Source organism: Arachis hypogaea, chromosome 16, assembly GCF_003086295.3.
Source record: "Arachis hypogaea cultivar Tifrunner chromosome 16, arahy.Tifrunner.gnm2.J5K5, whole genome shotgun sequence".
In the NCBI taxonomy this organism is placed as follows: domain Eukaryota; kingdom Viridiplantae; phylum Streptophyta; class Magnoliopsida; order Fabales; family Fabaceae; genus Arachis; species Arachis hypogaea.
In genome coordinates this window covers 146,498,745-146,522,500 of record NC_092051.1, presented here as the reverse complement: position 1 = coordinate 146,522,500, position 23,756 = coordinate 146,498,745, and the positions used below count along the sequence as shown (strand labels likewise).

Genomic DNA, 23,756 nt, shown 5'->3' with positions numbered 1-23,756 from the left:
AATCTGATTATTAAAAAAGATTAAAATTAACTTAAATATACACAATATTATTTCATGCTTTTTATTTTTAATTTATTATCATAAAAAGTCATATATATTATAAGAGAACCTCATCTTTTTACCAACGGTTCTTCCATTCAATGGTTTCTATAAAAAAAAAAAAAAGACATAATAATATTATGTTTGGCAAGAATATATGGAATTTTGAAAGGTTAAAGCATAAGTTTAATTCTTAACATATTCGTAGTCGTAGATAAAGTGCAGAGAAGATAAAAAGACAGCCAATAAAAGAATAAAAGAATAAAAGTTTAATTCTCAATACTAACAATCGAAGTGTATGATAAGTGTTCTGTAACTTTTTTGGATTTGATTGTTTCTTTATTATTTAGATTGGTATATTTCTAAAAAGGGTTATTCAATTTTTTTCTAAATTATTAAATCAAATCAGTTACAAAATAATTAATTAGGTTGATTAAATATCTAGATATCATATAATTTAATATAATTTAATTTAGATAGATACATGACTTTTACAATTTTTTTATTTATTGTAATAAATTCTAGAGATAATTTTTGCAAGTTATAATTTATTTTTTTACTTGCATATTCAACTTTTAAGAATAATTTTTTTTTAATTTTGTATTTATAAATAAATTGTTTTCTACTTTAATATATGAATTTTTTTATGATTTTTTTATTGCGCAATTCACTTTATCAAAAATAAATTAATTTATGAAAATTTAAACTTGAGTACTTGTTATTGTTAAACTCAAACTTTAATTTATTTCGTCGCATTATTATATAAATATTCATTCTTTGATTAAACACTTATTTGATTACGAAATGATATTATATGTTACTTTTATATTGGCAACTAAATTTCAGTTACTATATAAATATTATATTTTAGGTAATTGTATATTTTTTTGTTATTTTAAAAATTATTATACAATTTTAAGATCATTTAATTATGTTTATTTTTTTAAAAGTATTGTCATTATTGGAGAGTAACTAATATTTGTGATAGTCTAAAATTGAGACATAAAAATACAAAATATTAATATATTAAATTTTTGAAGTATAAATATTAAAGTAAATATATGTGATTATAATTAATGATCATAATTAAAAGTCTTCATTTTATTTTAATTTATTCAGGACATCTTTATCTTAAATTTTATTTCTTTATTAATTAGTATTTTTTTACATTTAATTGTTATTAATTTATATAAATTAAAATGTATAACTTAAAAAAATAGATACGTGTCTAAAAAAATGAAAAAAAATATTTTTTGTTGGTAAAAAATTTATGTCGCTTTAGCTTTTTTTTTGGCATCATATCTTATATTTTTATTGTAATTAAAAGTTAGAGGTAAATTATTAAATATAAATTAATATAAAAAATATAATACTTAATAAATTATCATAATCACATTTAAAGATATTTAAGTTATTTTCATATAATAAAAGTGATATGCTTAAAAAATATTTATATATAATTTATTAACAAATATATGAGATATTTATCATAATTTTTTTAATAAAAATATCATTTTATTAAAGTGACGCATTTTAAAAATGTATAAATGAGATTTTTATTAAAAAAATTTACAAGATAGTAAATACAACTTTATTTTAATTTTATCCTCAATATTTAATTGTAATTTTACTTTTAGAGTTTCAATATATTTCAATTATACCATTAGAGTGAATAACATTAATTGTAACTAATAAATTATATTATCTGATTTGACTAAAATTAAAAAAACATTAAATTATTTAATAAATAATAAATAAAAAATAAAATAAATAAATTTAATTTAAATCATTCTCTTATTATTTTCTATATCTATGAATCAGAATGTACTTTTATGTATTTTGATTAATAATTCTTAAAGGAGTTATTATTTTATTTATTGACATTAAATTTTTTTATAATATTTTCATAAAACATGATTAATTAATAGGTTCTTCTTCACAGTATTTTTCTTGAATTTTTTAACAAAAATATATTTTAATTTTTGTCTTTCATATATTTATTGATTATACTAATTTTTTTACAGTGTATTTTTATCAATTACATGCATTATTTTTCTGTCTTTTTTACTTTTTTTTAATTATTTTATTATCTTAGTTTTAATTATTTATTTTACTTTCACTCCTCATATGTTTATTATATTTCACTTCATCTTAGTTTTAATTTCATATTTAACTTTTAATTATATAAAATTCAATAGTTTCTTTCAAAATATGCTTAAATATATTAGCTATTATATACAATCATTAGGATAAATAAATAAATATAAATTAAATATATAATTTAATTTTAATTTAAACTAATAAATAAATAAATTGTCAAAAAAATAGCAACCAATTTTATTTTTAATTTCTCTATAATTTATTTAAAAGTAAAAATCTCTTTATAACCATTAATATCGCCGATAACAAAATTATATGTCTCTATTAAATAAAAAATATATAAAATAAATAACATATATATAATTTTAAAGTTATTAATCATAGACTATAGACAATTTTGTTTTAAAAAAAATCTTATGGGTCAACATGTAATTTTTTATATTTTTATTTTTTTAAAATTTTTCAAACTTATCAACATTTAAGTTGTCTATACATCACTTCTCAAAATATTATGATTTCACAAGTTATAATATATGGGGTAAATCACCTTTATAAACAATTTACAAACCAATTTTACGTATATCCCCTAAAATAAAAAAAAGCTACGTACATTTCTCAATTTACATATTTATATAAATCAAAAAGCCTTGATCCTCTCTCTTTAACTCACTTTTTCTGCCTCTCAAATCCGTTACTATGTCACTCGGTATCGTCCTAAAAAATTATGTTATGTTATTATGTTTTCTTCTTTTGAAATGTTATTTTTCATAACGAATATATTATAAATTGTGTTAAATTATATTGAATCGATTATTTTATGATTATTATATTATATCTTTTTGTATTAATTTTTTTCAAAAATTTTCAAAGAATATTCGTAGATACCCGAGGAGATCTGCATTCCCTAAGGAATAATTAAACAGGAACTTGCAATGACAGAGAAGGAACGAGACATTTTTTTTTTAAATAGGAGTGAGTGATGGGAAGGGGGATTCTCACGCTCCCCTGAGTACTCATTACCATATCTAACTAGCAACGTGATCCAATCTGAGCCGATTTAAGAGGGGACACGTGAACTTCATCTGCGTTGGGCATTTAAGGTAATGAACCTAAGTCGGATTTAGGACCCTAACAATAGATTTTAATTGATCTTACTTGCATTGAGGTCTTAGTAGGTCCAAATATATCTTGGATTAATATTTTAAGTCATTGTTATAGCAAATACTATACTATTTAATATTATAACACTTAGTATATATATAAGTTGGATCTATTTATAAGATATTTTTTAATTCAAATTAAAAAAGTTATTTATCTCTTTTTTAGTTTTAAATATTATTTTTTAATGTAACAAAAAAGTGAAAATAAAAATAATTACTCACATAATTAAAATAGATAATCTTAATATATACATGACACTATATATATCAAGGATTATTATATATGATACATAATTTTTTTCTTTTCTGTAATGACTATTTATATAATTTGTTGAACAAATTTTTCATCTTAATATTTAATAAATTTAACATATAAAATATTATTTAACATACAAAATAAGTAATTTAAGTTATTATCTAGGACAATAAGTATAATACTGCAAATACTTATTTATTTATTAGTAGTGAAAAATATGTAAATAATATAAATTGATATTTTTTTAGTATAAAAACAATAATAAAGGTTATGAATTAAGTTAATTACATAATTAAAAAATTATGAAAATTTTTTTAAATAATAATAAAAAATAAGATCACTATTTTCACATATTACAAAGTTTATGAAAAAATTTTTGGATAATAAATCGATTCTCAATAGATTATATATTAAATCTGTCAAAAAAAATAAATAATTAATATATTAGATATTATTATTTACGTACTAATATAATATAATATATATTATCAATTATTAAGTTTATAATTAATTTTTAATCCAATTTTTGGTAATTAAAATTTAAATGATTGAAATTATTAAATGCTCAATATTTTATATCGAACCAATTTATTTTTTTATTGAAATTAAAAAAATGAGTTGTTAATCAATTCTAAATTTAAATTTAAATTTGAGTAAAAAAATAAAAAAATATTTTAAATTTTATCTCACTAATCAGAATTAATTTCAAGATAAGAAATTACTTTGCACATCATATATATTGTAAAATAGTATAGTCTTTTGCTATTTTTTAATGATAAATATTGTTAAATAAAATAATGTAAGAAATTAGAAAAAATGTATTTACAAGTTTAGAAAATATTAATTTATTTTTTAATAGAATAAATTATATATTGAATAACAAAAATTGTTATTGGTTTCTCTTCGCACTAACTAATATTCAATGATGGTATTTCGGTACACTATGTTACCAAGAAATATTAATCGATCGATCTAATAATTTTTGTAATGACATAAGTTTATGAATTTAAAAATTTAGAAATCATTTCATAAAATGTGAAGTTTTAACAAGTAACAGTACTGATCATATTGTTTTGACTTCAAGAATGAATATGATACCAATAAATAAAATTGTCCCAAGTAAATTTCAACAAAACAAAAGTCCATAAGTATTGCTATTAATGGAAAATTAATCTATTTTAAAGACAAATACAATTTTTTTCAACGGATTTCCTAACTCAGCAAGTCGATGACTAATCCACCACATATTGATACTCTATTTATTAAGGGCCTGTCACTAACTAATGAATTATTATCTTGCTTAAATGAACAAATGAGATAACCATTCATCCAATTCAAATTGATTAAAACAAATATTAATTATTTTTAATATTTTTAAATTGTAAAATATTTATAATAATAATAATTACTATAGATATTTTTTATTTAAATTTTAATAATTTTTTTATATAATTTTATGTATTATCCCGTATAGGACACAAAAATATATACTAATAAAATTTAAATTCGTGACAAATTAGTTATTAGCCGTTAAATTAAAAGATATTTAAAAAATTGTAGTTTTCATGTAAAGTAATTAGGATATCCTACAATTACTATTAAAAAAGTTTACTTCTAACAATCATTTATTTTACTTTTACGATAATAAAAATAAATATTAATAAATTTATCAACAATTAGACATTAATTATTTTATATTTTATCACTAAAAAATTTTAGCGTCAATTATACAATTGTCGACAAAATCTTTTTTAATAGTCATAAATTAAAATGTATACAATTGTCATTATAATATATGATAATAAATACAATATATAATTATCACACACAACTAGAAAATGGATTAATACAGACAGATTTATAGACGGATTTAGTCTTTATTACAGACGGATTTTTGGTTACCGACGAAATTACCGACGGATTTTGTCCCTCTGTAAAAGCCCCGTCGGAAATTATTTACCGACGGATTATTTTTCCGTCGAAAAATTACAGACGGATTTTTAACAGTTACCGACGAATTTTTCCTCTGTAAATTTTCTATCCATTTACCAAAGGCGACGGACTTTCCGACGGATTTTCCGTCTGTAATTACAGACGAATTTTTTGTCTGTAATTACAGACGGATTTTCCGACGAATTTTTCGTCTGTAATTACAGACGAATTTTCTAACATTTTTTCGTCTGTAATTTGAACCTTGGAAAATCACCTCACACTAGGATTACAGACAGAAAATCCGTCTGTAAATTCGTCGGTAAAGTAAAATAGAAATTTTTTTAAATTTTTCCATTGCAAAATGAATACTTTAGGTTTATTTTTTAAATTTCCTCCATCAAACACACTGTAAATTGAAAAAAAAAAGAGACCAAAAATTATATAGATAAACATAATATTCATTACATAATACCTATAAAATTGGATGTTATTTTTCAACATCATTGGCCAATATCTGACTATCATAAAAAGGTACCCAAAAAAATAAACTATTGACAGAACTATAACTATTTACATTACTCATTGACACTACTAGTTCCTTCATTTTCAACAATTTAAACAAACAAGATTTTATATTGATCCTATTCCTTTTAGATTGCATGATGGTGACTTGCTCAGAGCCATTGACAAATACACCTCCTCGACAAATAAACCATTAGACAAAAACGCTACTTTCGATCAGTCAGCAGGAGTATATCCTTAAAGGCTGGACCAACTTGACCTGGAGCGTAATAATGCCGACGAAAGAGTTCAACATCTCTTCCTAAAGGATCGTTTTTGCGGACTACCTGAAAGCGTTTTGGGATACACAATTTAGCTAGTATATATTGAATCATTTTGGTGCATCTGTCAAGTAAGGCAAGACAAGTCCAAAAGAGCAATCAAAAGCTCAATAAAGCAGCAAGGCAAATCTAAAAAAGCAAAAATAAAAAAGTACACCTGAATCACATGCTGAATTGGACTCCCGGCTTTTTTCAGCACTCCTAACTGTAAGCATGTTACTCTAATTTTCAATAACTGACATTGATTAATGATTGTGAAATTCTTTTTTTATGTTGTTTTTACTTGCTCAAAGTGAATAGGGCATTTCCTTATGTGTCAATCAATGAATTCCTTGAAATCCTTTTAAAGAACCTATTACCTGAATGGCTTGCATGCTTTGTGCATCTGAAAAGTCAATTCCATCTCGATTGATAAACCTAATTGAATTCAAAGTTTTCAGTCGCTTAATCAAGTACTTTACGAAGGCCAGGTATTACATAGAGATGACACTAAGTCTATTGAATCAGGTCCAAAACTAGACTGCATTACACCTATGTAAAAGCAAGTAATAAGGAAAATGCCAAAATGCATATAGCCATCTATCTACATTTTCGTCTTTCATTTTACAACCTTTCCTTCACAAGCTAGATGTCACCTTCAATCCACCTAGTCATTTATAACAGTACAACTAAAGAATCTTACAAGTATTCTCTAACATATTTGAATTGTTTTCTTAACATCCAACAGAGAATATAAGCAAGCAATCATACAAGTAGCAACAGATGACAGCTTTAAGCAGGCAAAAGACTCGTGACAATCAAATTGTTGTAAAACTAAAGTTGTGGTGGCTAATACTTATCTATGAACTTAAAACATTATTTTCAGGAATTACTACCAAATTCCACTTGCAAAGGGAAGGCACCTAAATAGAAAAGCTGCTCTAAAAAATCAAACAACTTACGCTCTCATTTTAGCAGGACTTGTCCCATCAGCTCCGCCTACTATGGATATGCTTTTAATTTTGACATTTGAAGTAAATCTATTTCACAAAGAATCCAAAAAGAAAAGGTTACATAAGAACTGATAGGATAAAAATGAAAAAGTAAGTACCATTAATGCTTTTAGCAGAAAGTTGAACACGAAAACATGCAGAATTTCATGGCTGGAATGCATTGGAAAACCATTAGGATGAAAGGAAGTCTCTCCCCAAAAAATTAAATAAATAATCTTGGCCTTTGGCCTTCTAGCAGTCATAAACTGTCGAACAGTATAATTATCAAAATAATAAAATAGAAATGAAAATCTATATGCAATAAACTTCATGAATATGCAGTATATATATAATAACAGTAAAATAAAAAATATAGTCAATATAGCATATTAAAACATGAGAACTGTCAGTTTAGCATTCACAAAACACAAAAGGCTTCACTGTTTAGACAATAGAAACTTACGGAATGAAAACAAGTAACTCAGGATCACCCTCGTTGCTTTCCAAAAATTTTAACACAAGGAAATCTTTGTTCGCGTGGCAACTCCAAAAAGAGAAGTTCATCAATTACTCCACTACCAAATTTGATGTCATTAAGTCTAGGGAGCACTTCAAAAGTTGCCTCTGTTACACAGATCCAGAATGTAAATATTATTACATCAATAAGATTAAAGAATTCAAAGAAACATGCTCATAATATCACATACAAGTACATTCTGAGTTCAGATAATCTAACCACTCACTGATTATTATATTTGCTTATCACTGTTTGCATTCAATGCGGTCAGTTCTAGTTCTTTAATTTTTCAAGTTTAGACTGAAGATTATTATTTACTACAATTCATAATCCAATTACTGGTTAGTAGTGATTGCACTGGAGTAATACTTTTCAGCCAGAAAGTCAAACTTACAGACTAGACAATAAACAGAATTATCAGATAAATTTCTACAATCACAATATCACGTATATTCTCACTTGCAGTATTGCAAAATAACAAAATAACGTTCTCGGTTCCTTACCAAATCCCCTTTCAGATTTAGAACCACATATGTCGCACTGCCATGCATCCTTTTGGGGGAAATTAAAAAACCCATGTCAGATTATGTATATGTCAAAAGTAAAAATAAATTAAAAGGGCAGAGCATGGTGCAGACAAAAAATAGTAATCCAAGTAAATTCAATTTTCAGACATTGAAATAATTAATAGAAAATTTAAATAACAAGCGGAGTGACTTGCCATAGATGCCTAAGGGAAAACAAGAAAAGGCACTTATTGGTTTAATATCACTAAAATTCAGGATAATGATCATTTGATTCTCTTAATTTGGAAGTTCAAATAAACAAACAAAAAGAAAAGCTTTTTTCTTTCTTCTCCTTTACCAAATCAAGTTGCAGATCATGAATCATAAGTTAAATTGTTTCTTTTTCCCTTAAATCTTTTCTCAATATCCAAGATCAAACATATAAGAATCTAAGCATATTATCTAAAAGAAAAAAAAAAGCAAACCTGGAATGTGATCTTCTGCTGCTCATTCACTGGAACGAGACAAAAAAAAAGAAGGAATCTTTATCAATTAGAGATCATGGAAGTAAAACAAGAATGCGAGATGAGACTGATTTATTTATTTATTTTGAAGGTTGTGAAGAACACACCATTTTCCATCATGGATTGCAACTGCTTGATTGTATCCTGATTGCAAATACCCATCTTCAACTGAAACAAAGACAAATCTGCAACTGGGTTCTTGAAAAGTGTGACCTTTAACACTAGCACAGAAACCTTGTATAGAGTATAAACATTCTGAAGAAGACTATGGGGAGCCAAAAAACCAAAATCATAATAAGAACAATTGTCTTACCATATGGGGTAGTTTGTAAAAGCATGCATCTCATAGTTGTTTTGCTTTAAGGAAAGAAGCAAATGTTCAATTCCTTCAATGTATGAATATCCACTTGTCATGCAAGTTTTAAGGCCTGTGATGGAAACACATATGAAACTAAAATATCGACAATCTGGAATTGATCTGAAATGACTTGATCTGGAAGAACTGTAGCCAATCTGGAATTGATCTGAAATGACTTGATCTATGAACAAAAATATCAACATCAGCATTTTGCGGTTCTTAAAAGTCAAATTTTCAATGTATTATATTAAACTAAAATAGTATCATGTAATGACTAATACTAAGATATCAGCTCTAGCAACAAAATGTTAGACCAACCTTCTAAATCAACATCCCTTCCGTCCTTAAAAACTTTTCTCGCTAGCTCCATCTGGAAGAGAAAAACATTATTAAGAATGATGTTATGAAAGTGGAAACTACTTAACCATTTTATGCAGAAGATACAAGAAATTCGAAAGCAAGTAGTGAAAAGCGAGAATTCAATTTTCTATGATTTCTCAGCAACCAAAGATACTTGAGCCCTTAAATAATCATTGATTTGCCTTAGATCTTCAATAATTTTGATATCTTCGTCCATTTTTTCTGATTTTTCGGCTGTGTATCCATCAAATCTTTATTTAGCTTTTGTATGGAACTTACGACTTCTTCCTTTTCTGGAAAACTTTTGGAAGGATCTGACATCTGTTATAAAAAGCCAATGCCAGCATTCCAAAAAGTAATTATTTACATTATCAGAAAGCCATTATATTGTTAACATAACTGATATCCCTTGAATGCTTGACCTGTACCTGAGAAGCACTGGAAAGGACATTAGCCGCTAAAGACTTCCTGCTTGTTTCAAGAGCAGCCTCAATTTCATTCTTTTCCATCTAACAATAATGAGAACAATGGGTTATAGTAGAGTACATTTTAGAGGTAAATATCACAAATTCACAACTAAAAAATATAAGTCTTTTAAATTATGACCTCCCCATAGTATAACTACAAACAGAATGATTCTTTTTATCTCACGGTGAGCAAAAGAATGCTTCAGTTACAATGATGAAATATATATAATATAAACTCACTTTGTCTCTATCCAGCTTTAATATTTTAAGCTCCTCCTGAAAGGACTTGTTCAATTTCTGTTCCTTTGACATTTAAGTGTAGAATCAAATAAGAAAGGAGGGTTAAAAAGCATGGTTCCTTATCAAGAATTACCTCTCGGAGAGCTTCAAATTTCCATGAACAATAGCCGGAACTTTCTACAGAAGGTTTACTTCTGCAAAGACATCAAACAGCGCATGTAAGTAGCCAGAGCGGACAGCACCAACTATTACAGATCTCAATATCTCAATATCTCAACAAATTTGTAGAAACTTATCAGTAATTTTAAGTTAATTAAGAACAGATCTCGATATCTCAACAAATTAAAAAATGAATGAAGTTAATTAGTATTATTTTTATTTTTCTGTGAAATTAGCAGCAGCAACAGGGAAGGGACAGGGCTAGGGCTAGGGATAATAAAATCAGAATAGAATCACAATGGAAGGGGTTAGGGATATGGACGAGAAAGAGGCGGAGGCATACCTAAACTAACGGCGACGAGAAGAGATGATGACAAACCTCCGGCGAGGAGAGAAGAAGCAGCGACGAGAGCAGCGCGGAAGGAGCTCGTAAGACAAGAGCACGGCGGAGAGAGGTCGTACGACGATGGCAACGAAGGGAGCAAACACGATGAGGGCGACGCCGCGACGGAGGGAGCTCATGTGATACGAGCCGCGGCGGCGGTGACAGCGGAGGACGTCACATCTTCAACGAAGAGAGAAGGCAGGGAGCAAGGAAAACGTGAAAAATTGAAATGAACCTGGGAGTTTCGGGAACCTGGGAGTTGGAGGACTACAGCGTTCAAAAACTAGGCGTGAATGGCGAGTGAATGGAATTAATGTTTTCAATATTTCCGACGGATTTTATTTAAATTACAGACGGATTTTCCGTCTATAATAATTTAATAAAATGCACGTTTTGTCTACTTAATTACAGACGAAAAATCCGTCTGTAACCATTTCACAGAAAAAAAAATTAATTTTTTCGACGGAATTATAGACGGATTCTCTTTTCCGTCTGTAATTTATGCTAATCTATTTTGTTGGTTTTTCGACAAAAAAATCCCTCTGAAATTTTGTCTGTATTTCAGTGGGATAAAATCCGTCGGAAATATCCATCTGTAATAACTAATTTTCTAGTAGTGACAAAAATATAAATTAAATAAGACATATAATAATTATTATATTATTATCACTAAAAATTTATCATTGAAAACACTTTTTGTTATAGTGAATGTCATGGTATTTTTTGTGTAAATTTAAAAACAAACGAGGTTATAATTTATCTTTTTTTATATATTAAAATTTTTTGTAATCGAATATCGAGCTCACCTTCTAATTATAGTTTCACATAAAAAATATTTTATTTTCTTCTTTAAACTTAGATCTAATGCTTTTTTTTTATCTGTAATAAGTGTCATATGACTATTTCATCAATAGAATATTTTTATTTGGTTTGGAAAAATTTTTATTTTTCAAAAATACTTTATAAAAATTAGTTTTTAAAGGATTACATTTTAAATATTATAGTATATATGTTTGATAAATTAAATAAAAAATAATTGTTAATAAACACATATAACAATAAATATATTTAGTAAAATAGTTTTTATAATTTAAAAATATTCTAATAAATATAAATATAAGAATTAAATTTAAAAATTAATTAATATATAAAATTATATTATATTTTTTAATTTTAAAAATAAAATTTTAATAAATATATAATTTTTTTTATTTACTAAATATAAATTAACACAAATATATTTTTTTTAAAAAATTTATCAAACCAAACCAAACCAAGTCTTTTCAGGTAAAAAAAGTTCGAAAGTCAATATTTCTTCTAATGCCTTCTATTTATTCTTTTCCATAGATTCAAACGTACATACCGACTTGTATCTTTTTCTTATTAGTACGTGCATTTATTTAATTTATTCATTCATTTATATATTCTGGTTTCAACATACCAGTTATATATATAATATATTAGCAATAATAAAGTATAACCAATTCATCAAAATAATACTAATTATTAGTTGTATTATTTAAATAAGTAGTAGTAGTTAAATGAGATGGTTGATGAGTTACTGATTTGTTTATTTGTTTTGCTATGGATATCTAGATATTAAAAAATATTTTAAATATATATATATATATATTAATTTACATATTTTTGTAAGACAAAAATATTTAAATCTGTCACAATAGAATAATTAAATTTATTTAAATTAATATGATTTAAAAGTTTATGAAATATTAAATATATATTTTTATATTTACTGATTGATTGGTTCCTGACTTTTGGTACATATGTAACATGATTACTAAATCTTATTATTAGAAATCTCATTTATCAAACTTCATACTACCTCTCTCATAACAAGTTCCTTACTTCCTTTTTTGATTCCATAAAGTTGAGACTACCAAAAGAGAAACGAACTTGTTTAGTATGTTTACTACTCAATCAATTGGATGTTAATTTGTGGTTAATTAATTATGTATAAACAAATAGGTAAATAAAGTTAATAATTAATTGATATTAATTCAATTTTGTGTACTCATTGCAACTTGGGGTGTAGTAGTTCATAGTGGAACACTGTATTTAAAGTTTCATCGCTTCGCTTCCCTTGACACTTAGTCCGTTTAGGAAGTTTTAAAAGTATTTTTCTTTTGAATTTTTGACTTATAAAAATTAATAGTATTAATGTTTGGTATAATTTTTAAAATTAAATTATAATTTTTTAAGAAGTTATTTAGCAATTTATAAAAAAATTTAAAAAAATGACTTCTTTCATAATACTATTATTTTTTTATCAAATTTCTATAAAATAAGCACTTTTAGAATTAAAAACCTAAATACAAAATAATTTATTTATGAGCTATTTTTAATATAACCATTTATTGTTTAAGCTATTTTATCAAAAGAAACTTAATTAAGTTGTTTACCCAAACTGAACCTTATTGTATCTCTGAAAATGACTTATAGAAATCATTAATTTTCTGTTGCTTTTGATTTTAAATTTTGATCACTTAATTTTGATTTTAATGACTTTCTTTTCATTTTGAGTTCTTTCATACAAGTGTTCATAAGACTACTTTCAGGTTTATACTCATTCCATTAGTTATTATTGATGCTGGTGTTTTCAACTGTGTCTTCTTATTGTTTTGTGTTTTTTTATTTTTCATTCTTTTAAAAAATTATACACACCCTATAAATTAGTTATCAAATTATTTATGAGAAATTCTTGGGGACCAACATTTTTTGTATTTTTTACTATTATTTGACTAATATAAACACTAAATTATTATTTTATTAATTTATGACTGTAAATTTTAAAAAATATAGATGTAAATTGTATTGATTCGTACAAAATATATTAATTTATGTATACAAAATTCTAATACATATAGGTGTAAATTATATATTTCTTGTGTGTAAAATATCTGTAAATCTGAGTGCGAATTATTATTAACTAAGTGTTGACAAGAAATAATAATGTTTGTTGATTATGTAACATTACTTATTATTTATTATATATTTGTGTATAAACTATAAATATATTTATTATTTAATTTATTTTTAAATTTTATTTTATATCTTAAACAAGTGATTTGGTGGCTTATTTTACACCATCTCCAATTAAGACTAATACTGCCGAGTCAGGACCTACTTAGCACTACTGCACTAGAATCTGTTAGTTATGTAAATCCCTCTTTTGGTAGCGTATGGAATCTTTTCAAATTGAAGTTAGAATTGATTTGATTTATAATTAATTATTTTTTTGGAATTAAAAAATAAGAATTTGATTGGTTTAGAATTTTTATGGATTTTTCTATTTGTTATTCCAAATTCTCTCCCTTTTTAATAAGATTTAGTTATAATTAAATTGATTTGAGATTAACAAATAAAAGGACCCATTTTTACTTTTTTTTTTTGGCAAATCATAAAAAAATGTATCTAAATTATTTTGTTGTCGACAAAAATGTTCTAAATTTTGTTATCGACAAAAATATTTTCAAATTATTTTAAAATACGACAAAAATATACATTCATAAACTAAAATGTGATACGTTGATAATAAAAAATAGTAATGTGACAAATAGAATTTTTTATGTAACAAATAAAATTTTAATATTAACAAGTAGACCATATTATATTTTTTTGTTAATGAAACAGGTCTTTGATTATAATGGATATTTGACACATTTTTGAATTATTTAAAAATATTTTTATCGATAATAAAATTGAGAATATTTTTATTTGTGCCAAAATATTTAGAAGATATATTTTGTGGTTTTTTTTTTTTTTTTTCATTACACACGCAATTTGCTCTTTAGAGGGAGGTGGTGGTAGACCTTAAACACAAAATATAACCTTTGGTAAAAATATGATTTTATATCCTCTAGTAACAATATGTTTAAAGTACACCTACTTAGTTTAAAAAAAATGGATTCATATCACTAAATATCTTTTTTATATAATGCTCGTTATTTTTTTTAACTTTTTGTAGATTCTACTTTAGCCATTTAGAATTTAATTTTAATATATTAATAATATAAAATATTTAATATAATATTTAATTATATTCATTTTTTATGATTTTATCTATATAATAAACAATCAATTTAAATTAGTGGAATTATCAGCTCGTTTATTTATTTAAACAAATATCGTGAATTCTATTCTTACCATTGATCTTATTTTACAATAACCATGCCAAAATAATTAAGTAAAGTTAATAGTGCATGCTACTTAAGTAGAACACCACAAATGTGCTAATTCTAATTTTAATTTTATTTTAGATTTTATAAGAATATTTTTTAGATGATATCTCATAAATAATAATTTAAAAATAAAATTTATTTTTCTAATACTTAATTTTAGTTTATTAAAAATTTTATATTATTTTTAATTATTTTATCAATATAATTATATTAATTTTATTTCATAAATCAATTTTAATGCATATTTCAACTCTAAATTAATTTATTCCATCGGAGATGTTCTAACGTTTTTGTTTCAATATTTAAAGTAAAAAGAATGTAGACATGCATACATATCACTAAAAGCTAATTAGTATAGCCATAAATATTTTGAAATCAAAGAAAGATTACATATAATGTTGACTTCCTTGCTAATGTTAACATAATAATAAGCATAAAGTCTAATTAAGGATTTTGATTGTTGAATGAGAATGAATATCTAGGTAATTATTTAAAACGGATTTAGATGTCTATTGCTACTACTATAGCTGTAACCTATACTTTGATGCTATATATATATATATATATATATATATATATATATATAATCATTTGTGGTTTATTATTATTTGTGGTTTATTATAAAGTTTTACTTATCAGAATATACAAAAATGTAAAATAATAAAATATAATTAAAAATATTAAATGAAAAACTAGATAAGGTGTCAATACTAGATGTTCGGCTGGTAAGGATCACTACTAAAAATTTTTATTGGTAGCCGAATATGATATTAACCCACAAAATTTCAAGATGAAAGTTGTGTTATACCAGATCAGAGGATGGCATATTCTGCCTCCTGTGGAATTTTAATTTTAAGGTAGAGAAGTAATTTAATATTTCGATACATTATTATTGTTACAAAATAAAATATTTTATACTATTAATGTCATGCATGTGATGACTTTAGAATAGTTATTGTGCGAAAAAAAAAACGCTTTTATTAATAACGTGATACTAAATAGTTACATAATAATTACTTTGAAAAGAATAATTATTTCAGTAGTCATTAATCAATTTGAAATTTGGGAAGGCAAAACAATTGCAACACTTTAGAAATTACTGTCACTCTAATTAACTCGTTATACATGACAAAAACAATACTGTCTCATAATTTTAGAATATATTAAATATATATTTATTTTCTAAAAAATATATTATTGTAAATAATTTTTAAAAAAACTGTACTAATTATGGTTTAGAAATATTTAATTTTTTTTCAGGTGCTTATTTTGTGGAGTTTAATTATTTTTTGTCTATTTCCCATGAAAGCTAGAAGTGGTTGTGGGTTAGATTGATTGGTACACCACTTCACCCTTTATGTTTGACCTTCCTTGGCACCACCATCAATCTTTCTTTATTTTATAATATATATATATATATATATATATATATATATATATATATATATATATATATATACTAATTATTAAATTATTATTAATAGTATTGTTTCAATCATTTTTTCCTTTCTTGGAGTCCTTGGTTGTATTGACCATTTCTACAATCTTATGTGGCTAACCAAAGTGCACACGCATTTTAATTTGATATATTTAATTTAATTATTAGGACTCAATGAAAAAGTCCAAAAAATAAAATTACAATAAAGAACAAATTAAATCTTATTGTTCCGTTAAGAGCCTAGCTTGCTTAGGTTCTAGAAGCTGTGCTTGATGCTCCATAAGAATTTTATTTTTTAAAAAAAGTCTCTTTGTCTTCTTGTTTATTGTTTGATTTTGACATCTTAACAACAATAATATCCAGAAGGGCTTTACCAACCAAGCATATGAAAATATTGAATTATTAGATAACCATAATAAAATCCTTGAGAATCCCACAAAAACACATTTCCCTTTTATTATAAATATTTTGAGTGGAAAAATATTTCACATAAACAGCTAATTATATATTGATATTTTATATATTATTATGGGTATTAGTAGATTAGATCTAAACAAATTAAATTAAAAAAATTATAGAGAATAAAATTTTAATGAATTAATATTAGTCAATTTTTTTTATTATAATTTGTTTAACTTTTATTTTTAGAGAATTTAGATTTAAAATTAGAATTTAAGATAAAACTATAACTTCAAAAACTAGTTAATATTAACCGAAAAAGTTGATTCCCTAATTAAACTCTAAATCGAATTCAAATTCATTACCGAATATTATTAATAAAAATAAGTTATATACATGACCTAAATGATCATGTAAAAGTAAAAATTGAATCAAAATAATGATATAAAATTTTTAACTCTCCTGAATATAACAAAATTAAACTCTTAGTAGCGTTTGTTTTGAGGTACTGAAATAGAGATTGGGAAACTGAGATTCAGTATTATGTTTATTGGTTGAGAGACTGGTACTAAAATTTCTGTTTCCGTTCTCAAAATTTCAATATTTCAGTATCTCCAAAAAAGTAGGAACACAGAGGACTAAAATTTTTAAAGATGAAGACTGAAACTTTAATAACATTTTATACATAAAATATTTTTATTTCAATTAACTAATTCTAATTTTACTCTTTGTACAAATTAAATTAGAATTTTATTCTTGCTTCAATTTCTGTCTCCTACTTTGCGCCAAACAAAATACTGAAATTTATTTCAATTTCTATCTCTTAGTCTCTGTCTCTCAATCTCAATTTTTCGTCTCTGTCTCTCTACCAAACGCTACCTTATGGCGCTGTAGCAAGGATTAAATTAAAACCTTTGATGTATGCAATGACATATTTGATAATTGGTAATGGTTTAGCACTTATTACTTGAATTTTGTCAAAATCTCTTCATATTGTTTGTGCTTTCTTCCCAAGGAATAATGTGCATCAAACTTGTAAAATAATTTAATTTAATTTAATTTTTTTAAAAAGTGGACGGCAAGGGATGCAAGACAGTAGATATACGTATACATATACATACACATATACAAATACACATACGAATATGATAAATATGATCATACAAATGTATGGAAGTTAGGGGATGAAAGATTTTGTGTAACAATGAAGTCAACAGGGTAGGCAAGTTACTTGCCCTTTAATTAATTGTAACATATATAGAAAATGTGTCACTTAAAAATCAAAATTAATTAAAAAAATGATTATTAATAATTCATGCCTAAAGTGTAATGAACTCATAGCATCCATCCACATCCTCTATCTAATAAGAAGTCAAGGAATCTCGCTACTACAATTTTAATTTCCAATAATAATCTTGTTAATTATTGTAAGGTAGTAGGTGAATGTGTATATACTATATAAATTTCTCAGCCTTCACTTATTTTTTATATTCAATGGTCATCAATCATATCCCAACTTCTATCTATGTCCTGTTCCTAATTCCAAAGAAGAGGTAGTAGTTGTTAACAATTATTTGATACATTACATTACAAGGTTTTTGTTTTAGTATGAGTAGTAGTACTAAGAAGACAACATGGAAATCTATGATGTTGATCCTAAGTTGTTGCAATTGCAAGAGTGAATGCAATTTGGAAATGGAGGAAGAAGAAGAATCAGAGAAGAAAAAATTGAAACAAGGTTCATTCCAGAGGCTATGTTTATCAGATGTAAGCAATTCAAGTTCATCACAAGCAATTGAAGATCTTTCAGTGTCACTAGCAGGATCAAAGCTTTATGCATTCACACTTGAGGAGTTAAGAGAAGCAACAAACAATTTCTCATGGAGTAACATGCTCGGTGAAGGTGGTTTTGGTCCTGTTTACAAAGGCTTCTTTGATGATAAACTTAGGCATGATTTGAAGCCTCAAACTGTTGCTGTTAAAAGATTGGACTTAGAAGGCTTGCAAGGTCATAGGGAGTGGCTGGTAATTTTTAATAATATTTGATAATATCCTTATCACCCCATTTCTTTATTAGTCCCACATAATAAACTTATGATTATGGTTTTTATGGTAATTTATGATCAAGTAGGACTAGGCTTAAGTACTAAGAAGAAGGTGCTATTTTTACTAATTGGGAACATTTTGTTTTATTTTTTTTTTCTAGGCAGAGATTATATTTCTGGGGCAGTTAAGACATCCACATCTTGTTAAGTTAATTGGTTATTGTTATGAGGATGAGAACAGGCTTTTGGTGTATGAATACATGCCAAGAGGAAGCTTGGAGAATCAACTCTTCAGAAGTATGTTTTTTTTTATTCCTTCTAATTTTGATGTACTGCTAGTATAAAATAATTTTATACGTGCATAATTACATAATAATGTAACATTAACAAAATAACTATTGAAAATTAAACTCTAATTATATATCAAGCACACAAAATTTTCAAAATTCTATTTGTTTTCTTTGGGTTCTGATGAAAAGTAGCAATGATATTGATAAAATAAAACATGATAACTTACCATAAAGAAAGTATTAAGGCCTGTGATTCAAAAAGCAGGGTACTCTGCTGCCATGCCATGGTCAACAAGGATGAAAATTGCATTAGGAGCAGCAAAGGGATTGGCCTTCCTTCATGGAGCAGATAAACCTGTAATATATAGGGATTTCAAAGCTTCAAATATCTTACTAGACTCAGTAAGTTCTATATAATCTGCTATTTTCACACCTTCTTAAGGATCATCTTATCTTATGTTACATCTCCAAATATAGGATTTTACGGCGAAACTGTCGGATTTCGGTCTGGCTAAGGATGGACCTGAAGGGGAAGACACACATGTAACAACAAGAATCATGGGAACACATGGCTATGCTGCTCCAGAATACATCATGACAGGTATATTGTTAATGTCTAAAATGTCACAAGCCTTAGTTATGCATATTAAATTCAGGATGAACCAAATCATCGTGTCAGAGATATAACTATTATTTGAAGCTAAATCAAAGTATGATGATTTTCAGGTCACCTTACAACCAAGAGTGATGTGTATAGCTATGGAGTTGTTCTATTGGAACTAATAACAGGAAAAAGGGTAGTGGACAAGTTCCTCACAAACAGAGGAAAAAGCTTGGTGGGGTGGGCAAGGCCTATGTTAAGAGACTCAAAGAAATTGAAGCAAATCATAGATAAAAAATTGGAAGGTCAATTCCCCATGAAAGGTGCCATGAAGGTTGCTTCTTTGGCTTATAGATGCCTATGTCACCATCCAAATCCAAGGCCTACTATGAGTGATGTTGTCAAGACATTGGAGCCACTCCAAGACTTTGATGATATTTTCTTGCGGCCATTTGTGTATGTTGCCACTAATCAAAATGGTAACATAGATACAAGGTAGCATGGTATAGGTAACATAGAAGAAGAACAGGTTCAAGAAAATTAAATTCTGAATATATGTATAAAAGTTCTACACTTGTTCTTGATTTTGACACTTATAATTGTTGATATAGTCAAATATTCAAAATAAACTATAGTAACACATTGTTGAATGTGAGGGTCCAAAATATACAAGAAAGTTTTGACCCTTACACTCAATGATATGTTATTAAATCACTAAGTAAGTTTGACTATATTAGTTATTCTATGATATGTCATTCATGAATACAAGTGTAGAATGTTTTATACACATTGTATGAAAACTTATAAGATGTAACATATAGCAAAAAGTAAATTATTAAAAAAAAAAAACAAAAGAAAGAAGAAAGAAAATGATGTGTTTATTTATTATTTGATTTTGTAAAGGACAGTTTGATCTCAACAATTTGGGAGCGGCAGCAAGTGAATTTTGTTACTGTCTAAGGTGGACTTAGTACTACAAAACACTCTATACCAGAAAAATTGTAGTAATAACATTGGAAACCAAGTTGTCATTAAGTGGCAATTGAGGTTCAAAGGTTTGGTTATGTATACAACAAGCAAGCACTTGAAGGAAGTGTTTGTTCATACTTTTACTAATTACTTGCTATCAGTTTGACAATTTTAAGGTTATTACATCATTACATGATACATGAAGTTTGTATGTTTATAATGGCCAATTCTAAGATGAAGAGGTTTTGCTATGCATAGGATGAAGAGGAAGGCTTAATGTTATTTTAAAAATTAATAAAAATAAAATAAGATATTTTATAGGATGGCCATCCAACCACTCATCAAAGAAACTCTGTATCTCTTCACTATTTTCACTCTCTACCATAACATGCACTTTTTATAATTATACCATCATTTTGATGAATGAAGAATGGGTACAAATAGAGTTAGAAGTGAGCTGAGTTGAATCGAGTCGAATTAGACCAAGTTTAAGTTCGGCTCATAAAAATTGAGCTTTGCTCACGACTCAACTCATTAATAATTAAGCTTATTTCTTAAACTCTAGTTCAGCTTATCGAAAGCTCATGAGCTGATTTAAATAACAGCAACATAATCTATAATTCTATACCAATATATTATAATTTATATATATTAAAAAATATTAAAAAGGATAAATTTTATATATTGTCTATCTATCAATTATAAATTTTTTATTTATATCCTACAACAAAGTTATATATAAAAAATAACTATAAAATTTTAAATAATTAAGAACATTAATATATAAATACGTGTCCCTTATTTTCTTTTATCCTGAACAATTTGACTAGATTTGTCACGTTGGACTTTATCATTTATTTTACTTATAATAAAATAAACAAAAATATTATAACTTAAATATAACAATATTATATATATATATATATATATATATATATATATATATATATATATATATAATCAAGACATAATCAAGACAGCTCATGAACTAATAAGTTGAGTTTATGTAAGTTAAAGTTTGGCTTATCTAATTTATGAGTTCAATTTCAAACTCAAATTCGTCCTACCAACTTACGAGTATAATTTATTAAACTATTAACAAATTGAGCTCGAACTAACTTATAAATTAATTTGACTCAGTTCCAGACCAATGAAAAAGACAAGTGTCTTATTATCACATTTTGTATGAGGTAGGGCAAGGAATGTAAGCAAAGTATGTGGTAATCTATTTTAAACCCCACAGCTCAGTTTCTTTTTCATTTCTATGGTTTAGTAAAGTCACTTTATAAATGAAACACTGGTTACGGAGTAATACACTTAGAAAGAGGTTAGTTTTTTTTTTTTTAGTATTAAAGTTTAGAGACGTAAAATACTATTAAAATATATATATTTATAAATCAAACATTTTTTAAAAAGAAAAAATATAATTTTTTTGATTTTTTACGGTATTTCTTAGCTCGACAGATTAAGGATTAATCTGTCGCGGTACTGAGCTTCATTTAAGATTTTGTTTCGATAGACCAATAATTAATCTGTCGCGGTACTGAGCTCCATTTAAGAGTTTGCCGCTGGTCAATAAATTGCTGCATGCACAGGACGGGATTTAAACTCCCGACACTTACTTAAACAAATTAGTGTGCTAACCAACCCAATTTTTTTTTTTTGTACGTTATAATTTTTACCAAAAAAGGAAAATATATGAATAAGATGGGGTCCGGCATACCCACTTTTGTGCCATGGAATGAAATCAATGAATACATGACAAGGTTTTGAAGCATGGGGTGAAGTGGCCTGTGCTTTACCTTTGTCCTTTATGGGTGATTTCTTGTACCCGTTTAATTTGGGAATCTATTGTCATTTTTGTTCATAGTTACAAAACAATTGCAGTGGACAAGCACAAATTCATCATCATCTCATCTATAATATAAAGTGGAGAAATAGTAATTAACTAAATCCTAAATTCCTAATACTAATTATAATTGCCAAACTTCCAATAATTTCCTACATATTAGTAGCAGTCATCATCATATATACTTCCATATTTCAATTACATCTCTATTTTCAATTTTCATTCAATAGATACTAGCCTTACTGTTTAGTAAAGCATCCAAGCAAGCCCATCTCATTAGATAAGGTTATGTGCCTTGGGATTAGAATTTATATGATACCAAGATGTTTTAGGCTTTTGATGGTTTTATTAAAAAAGCTGAAAAATTTTATTAAATTAATACTTGAAATAGTTTACAAAAAAGGTGTTTGTATTTTATGATTAAAATTGTTTAATTGTATTCACGTAAAACTAGTTAAAAATTACACCAAACTTAGCAAAATAAATCACCTAATGGTTTCCATAAAATAGAATTTAAATCCGCAATAGATCAATACCACTAAAAAAAGGAAACATCATTGTTTGTTTGCGTGTGTTTTTTTATTGAATTCCGTTAGGGAGCGAATGAAGTATTTGTACAATGCGTACAATGAGTTATTCATTTGGCTCAATATGAGTTAAAAAATGAATGATAAAATACTACTAATTTCTCAAACACAATACATCTATATTATTCAAAATAATTATCCGAATACTAGGGATAATAAACATCTGATTAAATCCATATTGTACACATTGTACAAATACTCCATTTGCTCCCTATACTTTCTCTTTTTTTATTTCTCACGGTATCTTCCAATTCGACAGATCAAAGACTAATCTATCATGTATCGGAACTCTATTTAAATATTGGTCACTAACTAATGGGTTGTTGCATGGACAATGTAAAAAATTCGAAGTTCCGATACTTATTTAAGTAAATTAATGGGTAACCACTAGATGTATCTATTTTGTTTTTTATTTCGGTCTTAAGCCCATTGATCCGTTAAGGGTATTGTGAATAAGCCCATTGGGCCTATAAATTTCTTCAATTTTGATTCTCAAAAAACTCCTTAGACACCCTGTCCAAAAAAAAACTCCTTAAGAGGTGTATATAAACACAAGACAAAGC

The 23,756-nt window shown here is 26.0% G+C and overlaps 2 protein-coding genes and 1 long non-coding RNA gene across 24 annotated transcripts; 1 reads left to right on the top strand and 2 right to left on the bottom strand.

Annotated features, from left to right (window-relative positions):
* Positions 1-5,904: 5,904 nt before the first annotated feature.
* LOC112697629 (uncharacterized) lies at positions 5,905-11,100 on the bottom strand. 22 transcript variants are annotated; one of them, XM_072219365.1, is made up of 15 exons: positions 10,811-11,091; positions 10,406-10,466; positions 10,273-10,308; positions 9,994-10,074; positions 9,845-9,886; positions 9,524-9,575; positions 9,161-9,386; positions 8,955-9,081; positions 8,809-8,837; positions 8,321-8,369; positions 7,764-7,924; positions 7,271-7,348; positions 6,689-6,746; positions 6,487-6,534; positions 5,905-6,335 (listed from the first exon to the last, which is right to left on the bottom strand). In XM_072219365.1, the coding sequence occupies exons 1-8, from the start codon at positions 10,951-10,953 to the stop codon at positions 9,069-9,071; spliced, it is 654 nt and encodes a 217-aa protein (XP_072075466.1). In that variant the 5' UTR covers positions 10,954-11,091; the 3' UTR covers positions 5,905-6,335; positions 6,487-6,534; positions 6,689-6,746; positions 7,271-7,348; positions 7,764-7,924; positions 8,321-8,369; positions 8,809-8,837; positions 8,955-9,068. The 22 variants fall into 22 exon arrangements, with proteins under 22 accessions (XP_072075466.1, XP_025606663.1, XP_072075457.1 ...); XM_025750878.3 differs by having other exon boundaries at positions 6,487-6,548; positions 8,955-9,068; XM_072219356.1 differs by having other exon boundaries at positions 8,955-9,068.
* A 7,360-nt stretch (positions 11,101-18,460) lies between these two features.
* Positions 18,461-20,955, top strand: LOC112697628 (serine/threonine-protein kinase RIPK). The gene is made up of 5 exons (XM_025750872.3): positions 18,461-18,877; positions 19,059-19,194; positions 19,453-19,589; positions 19,665-19,788; positions 19,914-20,955. Exons 1-5 carry the CDS (start codon positions 18,461-18,463, stop codon positions 20,285-20,287), a joined length of 1,188 nt encoding a protein of 395 aa, XP_025606657.1. The 3' UTR covers positions 20,288-20,955.
* LOC114924163 (uncharacterized) lies at positions 19,335-19,757 on the bottom strand. Its single transcript, XR_003810932.2, has 2 exons — positions 19,621-19,757; positions 19,335-19,542 (listed from the first exon to the last, which is right to left on the bottom strand). It is a non-coding gene; the product is annotated as an uncharacterized lncRNA (long non-coding RNA).
* Positions 20,956-23,756: the final 2,801 nt, after the last annotated feature.

Coding starts and splice junctions, on each gene's coding strand:
- LOC112697629 (XM_025750878.3), bottom strand. CDS start 10,953: ATGAGCTCCCTCCGTCGCGGCGTCGCCCTCATCGTGTTTGCTCCCTTC. Junction 10,309..10,405: donor AATTTGAAGCTCTCCGAGAG/GTAATTCTTGAT, acceptor AAGTCCTTTCAG/GAGGAGCTTAAAATATTAAA. Junction 9,387..9,523: donor AAGGGATGTTGATTTAGAAG/GTTGGTCTAACA, acceptor TTTTGTTCATAG/ATCAAGTCATTTCAGATCAA.
- LOC112697628 (XM_025750872.3), top strand. CDS start 18,461: ATGAGTAGTAGTACTAAGAAGACAACATGGAAATCTATGATGTTGATC. Junction 19,195..19,452: donor GGAGAATCAACTCTTCAGAA/GTATGTTTTTTT, acceptor TTCAAAAAGCAG/GGTACTCTGCTGCCATGCCA. Junction 19,590..19,664: donor CAAATATCTTACTAGACTCA/GTAAGTTCTATA, acceptor CTCCAAATATAG/GATTTTACGGCGAAACTGTC.